Raw genomic sequence first — 19,416 nt, forward strand, 5'->3', positions numbered from 1 at the left:
CCGGCGCTGAAAGAGGCTCTGCTGTGCCAGGTGGGAGGCATGGAGGGGCACCAGACAGGTCTTCAAACTCTTCCCCCTCAAGTCAGCCCCTTTTGCTAAACATACGCATTCCTTTAGATTTCCGGGATTCCTCTCCTAAAAAGCGAATCCCCAAACTGGACAAGCAGGTTTCATTTGCACTGTACCGTGAACGAACTCATTGGACACTCTGGATTGTCATTTGGGGTCTTGAAGGAAAGGGAGGGGAGGGCGCTTGGGACCTCTGGCAAGGCCAGCTCAGACCCATTCCTCCTGGGCCTAGCGGGAAGCGGATAACGCGGATCCCAGACCACAGGAGGCGTTTGGGAGGGCACCAGAGGCCGGGGAGGCCAACCGCAGGTGGGCGCCGGCTGCATCCGCACCCAATCTCCCACCCCCACCCAGGCGCGTCTCTTCGTCTCAGAGGAGCTCCCTGATACCCTGGAAAGGCCCCTCTGAGCGAGGTTTCTGTTTTGGGTCCGCGGAGATTCGGGGAGCCCAGTTCCGAAAACATATCCGCACCCACTGCGGACCTTCGGTGCCCCACAAAGCAGCCCGGCCACGCAGGGCGCCGGAGGAGGGGGGCGGGAGCTGCACGGCGCCCGAGGCCCCGCGGCCCAGCCAGCCGGTGCGCCCCGCAGTGGCGCGGCCGCGGCCTCCCGGGCCGTGGGCACGCGCGCCCCGGGCCCCGGCGCCCTCCTGCCGGGAGCCCAAGCAGGCGGGGGCCCGCGGGGCGGCTGCTGGGGCCGGCGTTTGGGGTGGGGGCGGAGCCAAGCCAGCGCCGGTGTTGGAGCCAAGGCACAGCCGGTGTCAGGTTGCTCCGGCAACGGTGACGTGCCGCGGCGTGGGCGGGGCCAGCACGCAGGTTGCATATTTTAGGAAGCGAGGCGGAGGCGGGGGTTCGAGCTGCGGCGGGGTCTGGGGCGCGGAGCAACGGCGGGAGGAGGCGGACACGTGGCAGTGGCACTGGTAGCAACCCGGCGGCGGCGGCAGTAGCAGCGGCGGCTTCGGTCCGAGCCGCCGGCCGTCCTCCCTCGCTCCCGCCCCGCGGCAGCCCTCGCTCCCGCCTCTCGGCTCCCCCGGCCGCGCTAGCTCGGCCGGGAGCTCTCTCTTCTTCTCTGTCTCATTCCCAAGCGACAGGACCCGGCGCCGGGCACAGACCACCGCCACCATGGGGAAGGGGGTGAGTGTCCGGCGAGCTGGGGAGGGGGCGCGAGGAGGCCCGGGGGTGGGGAGGAGGAGGAGGAAGTCAGGAGGGCGATCGAGCCCGCGGGAGGCGGAGAAGGAGGAAGCGGCGCGGCGCGCGCTGGCAGAGCGGCGAGGCTTAAAAGACGACGCACTTGGGAAATGGAGGGAGTGCAGGAATGGGGGCCGGCCGGCCGGGCGGGGGCAGGGAGCGCCGCGGGCATGGAGAGCGGCAGCGCGGGCGGGGCGCAGACCAGAGAGGGGCTGCGGGCCCCCGCGTCCCAGCGCGCCGCGCCCGGGGCCCCTGGAGGCGGCGCTCGGGAGCCGCAGGGCCGGAGGAGGAGGGCGGACGGCCGCCGGGAGGCCCCGGGAGGGAGCCGGCGGCATCCCCGAGCCCGGCTCCCCTCCCTCCTCCGCCCGCCCTCACCTCCCGGCTCTCGCCTTCCTTTTTCCCTCCGCCCTCCGTGCCCAGAGGGAAGGCGTGCTCCTCCCCTTCCCCTGGGGCGCTCTGCCCGGCCGCCGGTCCCTCAGCGGCCCCGGCGGGGGCTTCCGACGCGGGGGCGGCTTGGGGTCGGAGGCTCCTTCTCCTGGAGGCGCTGGGGCTTAGCTAGTTCCCGGCAGAGGCAGGCGGCCTCCCTCCAAGAAAAAAACTGGCTCCCCCTTACTGCGGAGCCGGTCGAGCGGGCTGGTGCCAGAAAGGGTGTGTCTTCGCCGCCCTGAGATGGCCTTTAAGGTATACTTTTGAGAGCTTTAATGGAACACTGGCCATAAACAAAGGATGCGCCCGGGCAACTGGAGTGGTCTTTTTGACTGTGTAGATTTTCTGGAAGGATGAGCCTGGAAGGGAGGACAGGCTGGCCCCCAGGGTCTCTGGGTACAATAAACCCGAAAAAGGACGGGAGGCGGCGGGCACTACGCAGTGGCACGAATGCCAACTCGCAGCAGAGCGGTTCCCGAAGGAACGAGGGGTCTCCGGGGCAGGAGAGTCACGGAGTGCTGTGGGAATACCAGAACAACATCTCCTTCCTACATTTCTGTAACTCGGAGCTGTGATAACCCGTAGCCAAAGCAGAAGACTGAGTCCCAGACCCCAGCGGGGCCAAAGTCTAGTGGAGAGAAGTGTATACAGAGTAACCCCCGAAAATATCAATTCATGGGATAAAATGACCAGGTCATGGGAATACTGGTAAGAGAGAATCCACTCCACTATTATCTTCAGGTCTTGCACAGGGCCTGGCGGGTAGTAGGTCTTGGAAGGTTCCTAGGGCTCCCCAGTGTGCAGTGAGTGATGGGGAAGAGGGAGGGTGCATTCTTTGTGCACTCTACATGGATTTTGAAGGAGGCAGTTGAAAGACTTGGACCTGGGAGGGAGAGTAGGGAGAAGTGGGAATGCACTGCTTGGATCTTTTAAAAGCACAAAATGTGGAGGGCTGGCCCAGGTCAAGTAGCTGAAGGCAAACGGCCGATCGCCTTCCCACGATGTTCTCGGTTCCACGATTGTACTCCCGATGGAAACTGGGCTAGTGGCCTGTGCTTGTACCACAGTGTCAAACCCCAGGTCCTTCTCTTAAACACGCTCTTTAAAGCTCATTCCTTTCTCTCTCCCCCTTCAAAAAAACAAGTTTATTTCCTGAGCCGGACATTACTGATTTGGGGGGATGTAGAGATCATAGATATGTACCTGAGGCCTAGGAAGGTGAAGTGACGCACTCAAGGTCAAATGGTTAGTTAATGACACACCAGATGTCCCTGACCAGCCTGTGATCTCCCCAGCCTGAGCACTCACTCACTCCTTGACATTGTCTTATATGCAGAACTCTAAAGTTATTCTTCAGATGAAACCGGGGTATTTGTGATACTGAATTTATGGATGAGAGAGGTGTTTAAGTTATGCCCATATGTTTGTGTGTCTTTCTCATAACCACACACATGCACAGTAGGGGGTAAAAATAGCAACACACCTGGATTGTGGAGGTTCAACCAAGATGTTAAAGGATCCTAATGAAATGTTTGTGGCTCAGACACAAAATTGGATTACAGCTGGTTAACACAGGATGCTCTGCTGCTTGTCTGCTGGGTCACAGTTCGTATTTTGGGTACTCTGACAAATTGAACATTAAGGGGTGTGGGTGTGCAGGTGGTGGTGATTCTCTTGAGATAAAGTTACTCCTTTTATCCCCCGTGACTTACTGTGATATTCTAAATGTTCAGAAAGATATTTTGTGCTGAAATGTTCGGATTTTTCCACATGGGGATTAAAATGTGGGTGGCGTGGTGACTAAAGCTCCGCTGATAATTGGTTAACCAGGAAGCCTGTGCTGGCAGCTCCTTTTTAAGGTCATTGTTAATTTCTTCCCCTCCTCTTCCCACTACCATTGCGGGCCTAGGTTTTCATGATACTTCAGGTGATTTTATTTCTCCTTAAAAATCTAGTTCCTAAGCTTTTGGGAAGAAAAGGAAAGAACAGCTCCTGCTGAATCATTCCTGGATGAAATAGGATTTTGTCCTTTTTTTCATATTGGGTGTTTTTGCCAGTGACTTGGCTTAAATCCGTGGCCAGGCCTGCCACCCACAACTGTTCAGCTCACCAAAGGTACACACGAAAACTTTATCTTCTTAAGTTTACAAAAGACCGAGGTGGTGGGGGGTGGGGGGGTCACCAGGTCCTTCACTTTTTACTTGTCCGTTGTTTGAATATTAACTTAGTTACCTAGAAAATAAATCATCGCTTGCGGGTAGTGATTTAAAGAGGAGCGGGGAAAAGGTTCAGGTGAAGGTTGCACGAGGCACACACATGTCAGCAGAAATCCTGGTCGTATGGTAACATTATCAGCTGCCCTTTTGGAGCTCAGCTTGAATGTGTGACTGAATCTCCTCTGGCTGCTATAAAGCTAGTACTTTAGACTGAAAACATTGTCAGGCAGAGTCCTCAGTGGAAAGTTGCCCAGGCCTGGCCGGGAGCAAATGCAGCCGTTGCAGGAGGAACCGATGACTAGGCCAGGGCACGGAGGAGAGGGTTGGGGTTGTGTCGTCACACCCTTGGCCTGTTAAGCGTTCAGCATGTGAGTGTGACAGCTCCCGGCCGAGTTCTTTCTGTACCCTGTTCTGAGGGCGTATCCTCTTTTGGTAACTTACTGTTTGTTAATTTGTAGTGTTCTCTGCCAGTAAGTTTGTAACACTCTAGTGACTCACCTTTGGGTGGGAGGGTAGGAGAGGGGGAGGTCTGCATCATAAATCTGAAAATGCAAGTAGGCTAAACCCAACAACCAAAAAAGAAGGGGTTTTTAAAAATCCAGTAAAATGTTTCTCCACGTGAGGACTAAAACTTAAGATATACAGACCTGTGGAAGTGTTATTGCTAAATTGCATTTGAAAATAAAGAGTGAATTCAGGGGCAGGCCCCATGGCATAGTGATTAAGTTTGGCCTGCATGACTTAAGTAGCCCAGGTTTGTGCGTTTAGATCCCGGGCATGGACTTACACCACTCGTCAGCCATGCTGTGGAGGTGACACACGTATAAAGTGGAGGGAGATTGGCACAGATGTTAGCCTAGGGCTAATCTTCCTCAGCAAAAAAAAAAAAGTGAACTCAACATTATGAAGCACAGTACACTTGGTACTCATCCAGGCTCCGTCCCAGAACCCTTCTCAATCATTGTTTCTGACTATTTTAGCAACAAATTAACAGAAAAGTGACTTTCCGTTCAAATCAGGCTGTGTGCTTTTAAATATATCCAAATTTAGGAATGAGAAAGGGGCTTTAACAAAAATAGTTTTTGAAGGATTTTGTATGGAAAAGTAAGTAGGTTTCTTCATTTAATAACAAAAAGGTTAAAAAAAAAAAAGTCCCTGCAGCTTCATTTTCTCATCAGGCCCTTAGGTGAAGACTCACCCTTAGGACAGAGTGAAGTCCTCTCTGTTCCGTTTAGAGTGAGCGCATCACATGAGTTGTGGCTATTGTTGTTGGTCTCGCAAAGCATTTGGCACTGGGAGATCAAATCTTTATAATCTATGAGTTTGCTGTTCACCAGTTAGTCTTAAGCCCTTTCAGAACTAGAGAACAGTTTTTCTTTGACCTGAAAAGCATGTTAAAGATTGAAAATAATGGGAAATAGTATTAATTACTCTCCAAAGAGAAGCCACATGGAAGTGTCAGTTGATGTTGCTGACCTCCTGTTTAGTAGCATTGGAGCGTTTTCGTCTACTTTCACTTTTCAAGTAAAGGACTTTACATTTTTAAAGTCTTTGTAAAAGTCTTGCAAAATATAGTGGACTTTTCAGCCCTCGGTGACAGGAGGGAGGGTGAATATTTGTGCTGTGGTGCCTCCTTCGAGCTGCCCAGGGCGCTCTGCCAGCCAACCGGCCAGAAGAAGAAACACAAGTGTCAGATCAGATGGGCTCACAGTAATCAGAGTGAATGCTTCTGGACAGCAAAACCCCGGGCAGGATGTCTGCTCATCCCTGCCAGAGCTGTCCAGTTCTGGATTATGCTGAAAACACATGTCCACTGAGGGATAATGTGAAGTAAAGAGAATTTTGAAATCCGCGAACTATTTTTTTAAACTCTCCTTCATTTATGTATTTTGGGAGCAGGAGACATAACCGAGTCAGATTTGCACTTTCTCACGTTGCTACAAATTGAGCGTATGAGAGGAAGTGTGTTCTTCGGCTGGAGTCATAGAGAGACTGTTCTTTGCATACGACTCACCTCATTAGTTGTGCTGAAGTCTGTTGTCAGGAATCCACAAGAAGTTCTTCACGTTTGTCTGACTGATGTTCGGGAGAGCAGATTCCATCAGAGGGAACAGAGGCACCCGCCAACCCACCCTCCAGTTTTTCTCTCTGGTTTCGTTTGGGTCCTGAGCCAGAGGAATTTTGGCCAGTAGACCCCATTCCTTAGTTCCTTTGTGACTTTACGATGAATTACATCTGAATGTTAATTTCTCTGGATCTGGTTGTATTCAAACCTTGTTTAGTCACCACTACAGTCACCGCTATTAAATATCTTCTGTTGGTGATCTGGGAAGCCGGTTCTTGGCGACCTCTGCTGTGTCTTTGGGACTTGGATTGTTGGGGACCTGAGAATCAGTGTGTAAGCTTTCATGGATGGATGGGTCTTGGTGTTCACTGGATCTTTCCAGTCTCGCATCATAGTGAGGGCAGGGCCCTTGTGCACTTTGGGGTGTTATCCTCTTGTGTTTTTCTTTTATCCTGCACCTGAGGCTTCCATCGTGCCAAATCTGTTGTATTGTTTCAACTGACGTGACATTTCTCTAGGGCCTTGTGCTGCCTTTGTCCTCTTCAGCCTGGCAGCTGTTTGACTTCCTACCCTCGGCGGCGGGGTACCAACAAGGAGTGATGAGGCCTTACTGTGAATTGATCCGGTCCTCTTTTAACGCTTGTGCCAGTTGTTAATCCATTCTCTCTCAAACCGACACCTTCTTTTGAGTAGCACTAGCCAAAGAGTTGCCTGGCACAGTGACAAAAGGGGTGAGGAGGGCGGCGGGTGGAGGGAACGCGCAGAAAGTTGTAACTCTTCGTAACCCAGGTGCTTAACGGGGAGGTCGAGTATCCCACTGAAAAGAGTTGTGTTGTTTAAATAACTGGAAAAACAAGGCACGTTCTTAAAGAGGTAGAAGGGCCAAAGTATATTGGTCCTTTAGATATTATAGAAGGGTTATGATGATTATGGATGTATGCTAACTCTTGCAGGTAGGGTGGGCTGGCAGGCAGCAGACTGGGGAAGAAGATTAAGCCTTGTTCATCTGGGGCTAAGGGAACCTGCTGGCTAAAGCTGGGGCTGTTTTCTTTGCCCCCTTCTGGCTGCTGGCACTGAGCTGCGCTGCCACAGGGACCCACTGCTTTGCCTCGCTACGTGCTCGTTCTCCAGCATGCTGCGTGCTTAGGTGAGTGAGAGAGGACTATGGTGGTCCCCTGGGTCGCCTCCTCTGCAGGGAAAAGCTGTTCCTTCACTGCCCTGAATGCCGCTCAGAGCTGCAGAGCAGCTGCAGCATTGTGGCCGTGCGCGCCCTCCCGCAGCCCAGTCCTCTCCTAGACCTCAGATCCCCGGCCAGAAAATTCCGTGTATGCAAACTCAACTATGTCATCGTTAAGGAGCGATGAAGGTGTAATGAACTGGGCTTGATCATTTCTTCCATTTTCCTTAAGTTTTAATGGATGAGATGAAATAAAAACCCAAAACGAGGGTGGTTTTTTTTTAAGGTTTAAAAAGAGTTTTCATGTTAAGTGAGGAACGGTAGTAATTTATATGTTAACTAAAATGGTCCTGGGAAGATTGGAAAGCCCCCTCCACCCTTTTCACATAAAGATTTGGCCCAGACTAGGGGGTGCCTCTAGGCAACTGCAGGATCAGGGACCCCCTCCACCCCCCAACTTCCCTGCTAAGGTGGAATTTGCCACACTGGGTTCAGAGGTGCCATTTCGGCAGCCCTCTGGGCCAGCTCTGAAATGGGCTGCATTTGGACAGTGCCTCCCCCTCCGCTGGCCCCTCTTGCTAGTCCAAAGCTTTTGTTTGTTTGTGACTTGTGGAAACAGTGCAGTTTTTCTGTGTTTTGGTTTCAGATTTGAAGGCTGCCCCTGGATTGGTCAGACTATCAGAATGCCTTCTCTAGGTTCTTGGTCCTTACACTGAGTGTTGCTCCATTTTAGGGACGAGGAGACTGAGGCAGGCTGTTGAAGGTCCTGTTGCTGGCACATGGCAGAGCTAGATGACTTGGGCTGACTTAAAGCATCATCAGCAGTCCTGTCTGCAGGTCATGGGCACCTCAGCTTCCAAGTTACCCACTGGCCTTGTTCGGCAGCAATTTCAGAAGTTGGAGGAACTCAGCTCCTACTGACCACAGGGCCTTGTGTGGATACAGTAGGAGCCGTGGCCAGCATCTCCCTCCAAGCCTGCCCTGGTGGGTGCTGGTGGGTGGGTGGGTATGAAGGCCTCCAGGCAGCTTCAGCTTATGCAGACCTCTGTGGCTTATTTCTGAGAGTGAAGCTTCCCTCCTAAACGTCAGCGCACTTTTTTTGTGTGCCTTTTTAAATTGGGGGACAATTTTCTGTACCTGTCATGTCTGTCCCCTACCTGGCCCCCTTTAAATTATTAATCACTAAGGAAGAGGAAGGCGTCTTGAGCACTAGCAGATTTTGGGGATGGCCTCCCCCCGCCCCAATGTAAGGATTCAGTATATGTTTTTAAATGAGTGGACCTTGTTACTGTTTTAACCTTGGTTCCACCTGTCAAGAATTTTCTCTTCCCATGCCCAGCCCGGTGGCACAGTGGTTAAGTTCGCATGTTCAGCTTCCACGGCCCAGGGTTCGCTGGTTCAGATCCCGGGTGTGGACATGGCACCACTTGACAAGCCATGCTGTGGTGGGCGTCCCACATATAAAATAGAGGAAGATGGGCACAGATGTTAGCTCAGGGCCAGTCTTCCTCAGCAAAAAGAGGAGGAGTGGCAGTAGTTAGCTCAGGGCTAATCTTCCTCAAAAAAAAGAAAGAAAGAAAAATTAGAATTTTCTCTTCCCATCTCTGGGACACCCTTTTCCTCTTCCCAGATCAAATGGTAGCCAAACTCCTAGTGAATCTTTGAGAGAATGGAATCCCTGGGAAGCACAGGATGAAGTGATGACACACTTGAAGCTGTGTCACGCTGGGCAAGCCCCTGCCCTTGTTGTGACCTCCTACTTCCTAAATTAGAATGGGAAAAAAAAAAAACCAGAACCCAGCTTACTTCATTTTCGCAAGTGGCCCTTTTGAGAAGGGTGTACTGGTAACCTTGAGCTTCCATTGTACTTTCCTCAAAGATATCAAAGGCGTGCCTCCAAGGGAATGCTGCCAATGGGAATTGGTCACTCCCGGGGCCTCCGTGGGAGTGGGAGAAGTGATCTGAATTTTCTAATGGAAAAAGTAGGAATTGTGTGCCTGCTGCGCAGAATCATTGTAAGGTCACTGTAGTTGACTGGGGCAACCATGTTTACTGTTCCCCCTGCCTTGACATTGGGTTTTCCCAAATGCTTTTAGAAGAAATAATAAAGAAAATGTTGTCTTACCCATTTTAGCATTGTTACTCTGTCCCACCCTGTACTCTCCCCTCAACATACACAGATTTTTCCTGCTTTGAAAGTGTAGTAATTAAGACTGATGGGGACTTAAGTAATATTTGGTTCCCATCAAGATAAGCTAGTATTAAATTGTCGTCTTACTCATAGGGAAGAACTGAGCTGTATAAGCTGCTTGGTCTTCTGGACAAACACTACCTAGTGAAAAAGTTAAAATCTTGAAGGAAAAGAAATTTCACATGTTAATACTTCCCAAATCTCTTTCACAAATGTCGTCGTTTAAAGCTACGCCTTGTGTAGCATGAATTGATGAAGAAGGGGAGGTTCCTTAGGAAATCTAGATTCCCAGCTCCTTAACCGTTGATGACTGTGAAGCTGCAGGCAAGATTATTTTGTAAATAGGGATAAAACTTTGGAACGAGTCCAAGACCTAGCTGCTACCAGTAATTCTGTCCCCCCTCTTTGCGAGTGGAAAATATTGAAAGTCTGAGAGTAATCAAAGCATACAGATGGCCAGGCAGAGGGTTTTCAACTCTGAGTTTCATGTATTTAAATTAAATATATTTTAATGATACTCAACTTGCTTAAAGAGAATTTGTGAACTGGATTTTAAAAATCAATACAAACTGGCCATAGAAGTCTTTCCAAGATCCCTGGTCAATGTCTTTAGAATGATTTTCAGCGTTGTGCCTTCCTGTGAAATATATGAAGGAAATACCTCCTTAGACTGTGGTTCCTCTCCAGTGGCAGCCGTGATGATTCTTTTTGTTATGTTTGTCTGTCTGCTTCCAGTCTGTGTGGTTCTTTCCATTTTGACTCTGGCACCAGGGACTGTACTCAGAGGCACTTACAAATGTGCAGAGAATGTCAAGAATGTCGACTATCTTTAGACCTGCTTCATTCTTAACAGATAAGATAGAAACTAAAGGACTCCACTTGGTTGGAAGAAGTTGTTAGTCAAGGAAAACTGTAAACGTGACCACAGAAGTTGAACAATGGAAATAATGTAAATGTCTGTGTGTGTGACATTGTGTGTGCGACACCAGCTAACTTGGGGCAGGATTTCTCTTTAGAGTTATAAGAGTATTTTCAAATTCAAGTGAGTGTTTATTTACAGCCATAGCAGCTGTGATGGAAAACACCTATACTCTTCGATTCTTTGTAAACTTTATTGTCAGCACAGTAGAATTTTTATCTAGACATACACGTTCCTACTTATTCCTTTAGGAGCTGAAGAGGTACTTCTGAAAGTTAGAAGTGAACAAAGGAGAGCCCCTGAATAATAGTAACAGCACCACATACCATCCACCGTAAGGAAAAGGCTGATCTGCCCTTGCTTTGCCCTCTTTGCACCTCTGGGGGGTCTGCAGTGAGGGGCTCTGCTCCTAGGCTGAGCTTTGGAGTGGGTTCAGGCTTAGGGCAGAGAGGCTCAAGCATTTTAAACAGAGGGTGGGAGTGTGGAACGATCTATATTTAAACTATAGAATCAACATTTTCTCTAAAAATTGTTCCAGTTTCTAAGAGGCGTAGGTGGATCCTGTGAATTGTGTGATAATGCACACGCTTTTCCTACATCCTGCTTATGTCAAAACATTTCCAGTGACTTTCATCTGGGGGCTTTATTTTCAGGCTGCAGATTGTGGTGGGGACTTCTTTTTTCCTTTAAAGAATTTTCAGGACCCTTAGACTGACTGACTTATTTTAATAAGAGAAGATGAAAAGGTCATTGTTCTTATATGAGCCATAAAGATATTTAAAATTGATTTTTAATGACTTTGCAAGCTAGAATTCAAACGTAACAATAAAAGCGGCTAGCATTTCGTGTATTATATCATTTAGTCCTCTCTAGAATGTGAAATGGGGTGGGTGCTGTTATCTCCACGCTATAGAAGAAAAAATGGAAACTGAAGGGTTAGTGACTTGCCTAAGGGGACACTGCTGGTAAGTGGTGAACCCAGAGTTTTAATTCAGACCTGTCTTATTCAGAATGCAAACACATAAGTATAATACTGTACTCTAAGTTGATATGTAAAGGTGGCTTCGTTCTTTCAGTGGGGAACATGGAAGGCTGCAGTATAGAGATTTTGACAGTGCAACCCTCTCTCTTTGCATTCGCCTCAAATGGAACTGACAAGGCCATTGTGAAGCCTGCCGTGACTTTCCTACTGGTCTTAATGCCCTTGGGTGCAGGTGACCTGCCTTGAGCTAATGATGACAGTATAAATAATAGATTGCTCTGTTTAGTATGCCGCATAAGCACATAAATTTCTGTGAATGTCCCAGTGACTATCCAAAATCATGGCTATCCTAAAAACTGCTGAAATCCCCTCCTCCAGAATCTTCACCTTTGAGATGCTGTTCCTAATTCACATCCACACCTTTCCCACATTCTCCTGTAGGTTGGACGTGATAAATATGAACCCGCAGCTATTTCAGAGCATGGCAACAAGAAAAAGGCCAAGAAAGAGAGGGATATGGATGAACTGAAGAAAGAAGTTTCTATGGTAAGTGCTAGGAGGAAGGTTGCTTTTTGTTCTCCTTTGTAAAAATTAATTGTCTTATATCTTTCTCCTTGTCCCAAACCCCTCCCATTCTTCTGTCAGAGACTTGCTTTATTTTAAAAGCAAAGTGATCCTAGCAGTTGTACAGACCTCACTGAATTGTAGAGGTCAATATGGAAAATTTTCATTTTAAAAGCTGTTGGAGAGTTGGGAAAGTTATTCAACACTCTGGCATAACCAAAGATCCACGGAAGGAACTATGGTTGATATTTGGGCCTTTGCTTTTCTCTGTTTCTGGATCATACTGGACATTGGGAACTTCCAGCCTCGCCAGGCTGTAGAGGCTTCTGCAGATGTAACTTATCTAGAATCTGCCTGGTCATCAGAGAAGGCAAACAAGGTTTTACTAGCTCTCCAAGATGGATGAGTTCCTCTGAAGTTATGTGGCAGGCAGGAAGGGCCCCCATCACCCAGCTTTAGCCATCCTGCAGTGAAGAGCTGTCAACAGATAGCTGTGGGGTTGCGAAGCCGTTAGGCAGTGGGCAGACTGTACCAACCTCTGCACAGAAGAAAAACTTGTTTTCTGAGCCTCATGATAGTGATGAGTGACACTGATGCTTTTTTCCCTCTTTTTGTATAGTCTAGCATTTAATTCTTTTCTTTGTTTCTGTTTTCCCTTAGGATGACCATAAACTTAGCCTTGATGAACTTCAGCGCAAATATGGAACAGACTTGAGCCGAGTATGTTCAAATTTGAAACTTGCTGTACAGAATTCTGATTGTCCCCATCCCATTTTCCACCGTATCACAGGCCTAACCTTGGGGACGGCTAGGAGGAGAATAATGACAGCCACCGTGTCAGTATCTGCTATGTGACATGCACAGAGCTTTATGTGCTTTTTAAACATTTTGCTTCCCCCTGAAACTTTGAAAGTACACATTATTTTCCCCGTTTTATAGTGGGTGAGAGCCAGTAAGTGGGAGCATCAGGATTTGAAATTGAATAGCTCCAAGACTGTGCTCATTCTGACCTTTTGATTACAAATCTTCCCTTTATTCATCTACATTTGTTAAATTGAGTGGAATAATTCAACCAGTTGAATCTTCAACAGTTCCCATTTTTGCGTGTTAACCAGCTAGCTCATTGCAGCATGTCAGAACTTCCGTTATTCAAACTTGTTTTTTACACAATTTGAAGACTACTTTCAATAGAATATGTGTTGTGTATCCTTGTTACCTGGGGAATTTTGCTATTAAATTTGCCACAGCGGCCGGCCGGGTGGCGCAGCGGTTAAGTTCACATGTTCTGCTTTGGCGGCCCAGGGTTCACTGGTTCAGATCCTGAGTGTGGACCTAACACTGCTTGTCAAACCATACTGTGGCAGGCGTCCCACATATAAAGTAGAGGAAGATGGGCACGGATGTTAGCTCAGGGCCAGTCTTCCTCAGCAAAAACAGGAGGATTGGCAACAGATGTTAGCTCAGGGCTAATCTTCGTCAAAAAAAGAAAAAGAAATTGCCACAAATGATAGAAAAGTAAACATCTGAGTTTGGGGTGGCGGGGGTGTTATTATTTCCAAACACCATTAAGAAGTCTGGGGAACAAGTTGAGTCCTGGCTAATGTGTAGTCATTGTTTCAATAAATTAACAAGAGGTTCTGAGAAAGCGGCTAGCACCGATGCCCTGAGCCCCGAGCGGACGGAGGCCTTGACTGGAAGATGGAGCTGACAGTAGCCGTGTGCCCACGGTATGGCAGGCAGTCTGTGAGCATATCACGTGTGTTAGCTCACTTAAGTTCTATGAAGTGTCTTCTCTGTGACCCTGTCAGTCACTCAAATGCTGTGGGTCTGTTTTCTTACTTGTAAAATGGGGTTAATAATACCTAAAAAGGGGTTGTGATGAGAGTTAAGCATTAATTTGGAGCACTGAATTCAGTGCTTGGCGTGTAGAGCTGCTCAGGCGTCTTGGTGCTGGTGGTTTTTGTTCTGTCCAGGGATCACATCATGAACTCGGCACAGGAGGGCCCTGAATAAGTCCTCGTGTCCCTTACTGCTTAATCGCTCTTGCCCCACACTCTTTAACTGCAATGTAGAGATAACATGAACGCAAGCTACGTATGTACAGACACTGCGCAAACATGTGTTTTATGTCTTTTTTCTGACTTGGTATTTGATAGCATGAAAGTAATCCATTTTTCCCTCTTCACAGTTGCTTTATATCTGTCTGCTGTTGGTGAATCTTGTTTTTAAGGCCCATTAGCAAGTAGCAGGGCCTCAGTACAGTGGACCCAAGTGACAGGCTTACGGGGGGGTGGCTAAAATAGACACACACGTGAACTTCCCTGCCAGACAGTGTTTTAATTGCCATCCAAAGGATGAAGTTCTATACTTAAAACTGGCTGTTAACCCAATAACAAGTTGGATTCCTACAGAGATTTTTTTTCCGCCCCTGATATTTATAGAGGGTTTTTTTTCCTTCCCTGACGGATTCAATACACAGAAAACTCAAAGCTCCTAATTTGCAAAACTGAATCGATTAGTTAAAATAGATGTCTTCTTGGTAAAAATGTAATTTGGCATGAATCCCTCATTTAAAACTTAGAAGAGGACAGACTGGGTTCAGATTTGTCCCATGGATCAACTTAAAAAGAATTTTAATCTGGGTATTGTGGGTTCCTTAGGACACTTGGGCTATTGTTTGCCTGAACCATGTGGGGGATCCTCATCAGAACTTGGCTCCGGAAAGTATGTTTCCTCCTTGAATCCTGTATTGCAGCTTTCCAGCCATCAGGTGGGTGCATTTGCTTGTAAGTCCTGGAGACGTTTGTCTTATTCATCTTCCTCTACTTCTCAGGGCTTAACAACTGCTCGAGCTGCTGAGATCCTGGCCCGAGACGGTCCCAATGCCCTTACACCCCCTCCCACCACTCCTGAATGGGTCAAATTCTGTCGGCAGCTCTTTGGGGGTTTCTCAATGTTACTGTGGATTGGAGCAATTCTTTGTTTCTTGGCTTATGGCATCCAAGCTGCTACAGAAGAGGAGCCTCAAAATGATAATGTGAGTGCTATACTTCCTCATTTGGCTTGTTGGGTATGCATGAGGTATCCTCAGGGTCTGATTCATCTAGAACATTTCCAAAAGTCTGTCAAGTTAGTGACGAAGCATCTCTGTGATTCCATTTCTGACCCTCCTGTGCATGGTCTCTAGAAGGATATATATGAAGAAGTGGGTTCTATATTTCTGAGGCCTTGATCTCTGTTAAAGTCTTTTTTTACTCAGTCCGAAATTGAATGTTCCCAATTCTTTACTGAAAGCCATGCAGTGCTGACTTGTTTGTTCCCTCCCAGCTGTATCTTGGCGTGGTGCTGTCAGCTGTCGTCATCATAACTGGCTGTTTCTCCTACTATCAAGAAGCTAAAAGTTCAAAGATCATGGAATCCTTCAAAAACATGGTCCCTCAGGTACCTCTCCTTTTGGCCTTCCCCATTGGGCGACTTGGCAGCCCCAAGAAGGAACTGGAGTGAAGTTAAGGTTTTCCAGGTGTTCAGTGACTCCATCAGAGAAAGGGATGCCTTCTCCCTCCCACTCAAAACCAGACCTCCTTTTCTTAGACCCCAGAAAGTGATTGTCTTCCCTCTGAGCGAACACTGAAAGGGCGATCGTGATGGGCACAAGAGGCCTGCTTCTTAGATAACCACAACTTGTATAAATAAAAAGATTAATAATATCTTTGTTATGCCTTCAGATAATTAGGATTACAGATCATTTTGTAATTTGATTTTCTTGTTCTGACACTACCTTCACCTTGTTGGTATCCATTTTTCTGTGATTTAATCGTGTAAACTGTTTTCCCCTCCCAAAGCAAGCACTTGTGGTTCGAAACGGTGAGAAGATGAGCATCAATGCGGAGGAAGTAGTGGTAGGGGATCTGGTGGAAGTGAAAGGAGGAGACCGGATCCCTGCTGATCTCAGGATCATATCTGCAAACGGTTGCAAGGTGGGTGGGTTCGAACAGGACCGCTGCTGTTTGAGCAAAGTGGGGCGATCAGGCCAGCAACCCACCACGAGTCTGGTGTACTTACAAGGCACTTCTTACTTTGCTCCCGGACAGGTGGATAATTCTTCACTCACTGGCGAATCAGAACCCCAGACCAGGTCTCCAGATTTCACAAATGAAAACCCCCTGGAGACGAGGAACATTGCCTTTTTTTCAACCAACTGCGTTGAAGGTAGACCATATTAAGGCACTCTTCAGCAGGCCGTGGCATTTATCTTGGGTGTTAACACCACCACCACCACTGTAGACGTGATTTCTCTTCTGTTTTATTGGCTCTTTTTCTGACCACTTCGGTCAAGCACGGAGCAGAAGTGGCTCCCTTGCTGGCAGGAAAATGCAGAGAACTTGGTGGCTGTTTGTCCTCTTTCCTCCACCTCCAGCTTACCTCTTTGGTTGGCACTGCTGATCTAGCAAAGTCTCTGGTTTAAAAGAATCAGTAGACACCGCCAAGAGCTGGCCTTTAAAAATGTGCGTTTTTGTCTCTTTTTTTAACCATGCCAGGTAACTGTGCAAATTGTGTGGCTTCTTTGATAAAATTTGGTAAAACTCCCCCTTCCTGCTTTTTTAAGGCACTGCACGTGGCATTGTCGTGTACACGGGGGATCGCACCGTGATGGGAAGAATTGCCACACTTGCTTCTGGGCTGGAAGGGGGCCAGACTCCTATTGCTGCAGAAATTGAACATTTTATCCATATCATCACGGGTGTGGCCGTGTTCCTGGGTGTGACATTCTTCATCCTTTCTCTGATCCTCGAGTACACTTGGCTTGAAGCTGTCATCTTCCTCATCGGTATCATTGTAGCCAACGTGCCAGAAGGTTTGCTGGCCACCGTCACGGTAAGAGCCTTGGGGAAGGCGATTTTCGCTCTTTTTCAGATCAGCTTGCATGAGTGTACGAGTCATCCACTACCCTCTCCTAAGGGGCTGCCATCTTAGGTTTTATCTCACAAATGTGTATCGATTTTGTTCAGAGCCACATAGGAGGGTTAGACAGTGAAAAGACCTTGGCATGTTTCTCTTTGGAAGATAGTAACCCAAAAGCATAAATTTTTTCTTAAGTTATCACATGATCCAGGATAGTGTAACAGAGAAAGAAGAAAAACTTGGGGGTGAGTGGGGGAAATAGAATGTGGTAAAATACGTTACTTTTGGCGGGTAAAGGGAAGCCTCATATACATATTACCATTATTATTTCTTCAGAGGAAGCTTGGAGAGATTTAATTTTAGACAGATTTTTTTCCACAGTGGGGTGTAGCTGGAGTTTGTGTAGAATCCAAGCTGGCTGTGTGAAGAAATGTGGTTGCTGACCTTTTTCAGGTGTGCCTGACCCTCACTGCCAAGCGCATGGCCAGGAAGAACTGTTTAGTGAAGAACTTAGAAGCTGTGGAGACCTTGGGGTCCACATCCACCATCTGCTCAGATAAAACTGGAACGCTGACTCAGAACCGGATGACAGTGGCCCACATGTGGTTTGACAATCAAATCCACGAGGCCGACACGACTGAGAATCAGAGTGGTAAGACTAGGGCCCCCTCCATGTGGCTGCTCACCTTGCTTCCTTTCTTCCTTTTTTTTTGGCCTATCAATTAAAAAAAAAATGAATTTGCCCCACAGACATGGGTGAAAAAATGCCTAAAACCTGATTAGTTTCATTAATTGGGAAACGAGATGTAGCCTTTCACATTTTTATGGGACTTCTAATACAAAGCTAATGCATTATTTTCCCTGTCTTTTCTTGCTTTCATCAGGTGTCTCATTCGACAAGACTTCAGCCACCTGGCTCTCTCTGTCCAGAATTGCGGGTCTTTGCAACAGAGCAGTGTTTCAGGCTAACCAGGAAAACATCCCCATCCTTAAGGTGCGCTCAGGCGTCCCTGTGGGCATCAGGCTGCCGGGGGGTGGGGGGTGTAGAGACCACACGAGAACGACCACCTGAGTGTTCTCTGTGAACAGCACGTGACATTTGTGTTGTATAAAGTAGCTGTTCATCACAGGACACTTGGAATGGTCTGTGATGCTTGGCTGTGTGTGACTTGTGTTGCCTGTGGATCCCGAAGTACTTAGAGTTCCCTGTGGTCTTTATAAGTTGGAGAAAAGGGAATATACAGGAAAACTGACCAGAGGAGTAGGGGGGTTAGGTAGGTGATCTCTACTGGTGAAAAACCTAATTAATAAAATCCAGCGTTACCATTCTGCATTCACATGCTGTCGCCCAACCTCGCAGACAGTGGGGCTGCTTTTGTGACTCGATAATCGCATTTGCATATTAGGATACAGTAGATTCCAGTAAATCCCTTAAGCCATTTATTTTCTTAAAATAGCTCAGCTATTTCTCTTATCTTACTTATTCTTAGCTTGCTTACTAATGATGCAAAAATAAGCTCAGCCTCCTGGAATTTGCGTGAAATTTGAAATGACTGAGATTTGACTGTATTTCCCAGTGAAGACGCAATCCCAGAAAGGTCACGAGGTGCACAAGGTCCCATAGGAGGAGAAAGCAGTGTGAGGCCCTCTGAGCCCACTTGCTCTCAGCAAAGCTGCCTGTGGGCATTCTGCATAGAAACCCAGTTGTCGAAGGGAATGTGGGTTAGATGGACTGAGATGGCTTCTCCAGGAAGACGGCATTCCTTTAGTCTTTAAAGGACATTCTCTTCGCATTGAATTGACGTTGCTCTGAGGAGGATGCTGTTTCTCATGGGATAAAACTTGAGATGCCTCCTTCATGTTTTTCCTTAGCTCAAATGGAAATTTTCTAGGCTTTGAGCTCAGGGACTCACAAGTATTAAATCTTTCCTAATTTAAAAGCCCCAGAAAGGTAGCATGAGATGGGGCCATGTCAATGGCATTATTACCAAAAAAAAAAAAAGTCTGGGCCTCTATTCCACTTTAATAACTGGCCTTTATTAAAAATGATCTCCCTGGGCCAACCTGGTGGTGTAGTGGTTAAGTTTGCGTGCTCTGCTTTGGCGGCCCAGGGTTCACAGGTTCAAATCCTGGGTGTCGACCTACACACCACTCATCAAGCCATGCTGTGGTGGGATCCCACATAGAAAATAGAGGAAGATTGACACAGATCTCAGCTCAGCAACAATCTTCCTCACCAAAAAAAAAAAAAAAAAAAAAAAATTCCTTTTAAAATAAAAAAGCAATCTCCCTTATTTCATGTTTCTTACCAAACCTAGCCACCCTTCTTATGAAAGGGGACTATATTTGTAAGTGAGCGTTACTTTGCTCATCTGCATGTATAGCTTTGCATGTCAAAGTTCTAAAATGTTCATCTGCATAAAAGTTGGCTGCAACTGAATGTTTTCAGGATGTGAAATATATGTGTCACAATATATCACACAAAATACAAGTATATGTTGCCTGAAGGGTGGGCTTTGATTAAAATGATAGCTAATTCTGTGACTTCCAGTTCACATCATTCAGGCCCAGCTAATTTTGCACAATTGAATTATGATTAGAATATAAAGTCTTCTGTTCTCCCCTTGACACAGACGGTTGGCCCTCAGTCCTGAGAACCTAAGGTTGTTTTCTTTTAAATCGTAGGGCAGTGAAGGGTGCTGTAAATATTTGTGTCCTC

The 19,416-nt window shown here is 47.4% G+C and overlaps 1 protein-coding gene across 1 annotated transcript in view; it reads left to right on the forward strand.

Annotated features, from left to right (window-relative positions):
* The first annotated feature begins 779 nt into the window (after positions 1-779).
* The window catches only part of ATP1A1 (ATPase Na+/K+ transporting subunit alpha 1), a 30,192-nt gene continuing 11,555 nt past the window's right edge, over positions 780-19,416 (forward strand). Inside the window, exons 1-10 of the mRNA XM_044748931.2 lie at positions 780-1,201; positions 11,673-11,777; positions 12,456-12,515; positions 14,629-14,832; positions 15,123-15,236; positions 15,638-15,772; positions 15,887-16,004; positions 16,402-16,670; positions 17,151-17,349; positions 17,582-17,691. Coding sequence (XP_044604866.1) covers positions 1,190-1,201; positions 11,673-11,777; positions 12,456-12,515; positions 14,629-14,832; positions 15,123-15,236; positions 15,638-15,772; positions 15,887-16,004; positions 16,402-16,670; positions 17,151-17,349; positions 17,582-17,691 — 1,326 coding nt within the window. The 5' untranslated portion in view covers positions 780-1,189. The remainder of the gene's footprint in view (positions 1,202-11,672; positions 11,778-12,455; positions 12,516-14,628; positions 14,833-15,122; positions 15,237-15,637; positions 15,773-15,886; positions 16,005-16,401; positions 16,671-17,150; positions 17,350-17,581; positions 17,692-19,416) is intronic.

This window comes from Equus asinus, chromosome 16 (assembly GCF_041296235.1).
Source record: "Equus asinus isolate D_3611 breed Donkey chromosome 16, EquAss-T2T_v2, whole genome shotgun sequence".
NCBI classification, from domain to species: domain Eukaryota; kingdom Metazoa; phylum Chordata; class Mammalia; order Perissodactyla; family Equidae; genus Equus; species Equus asinus.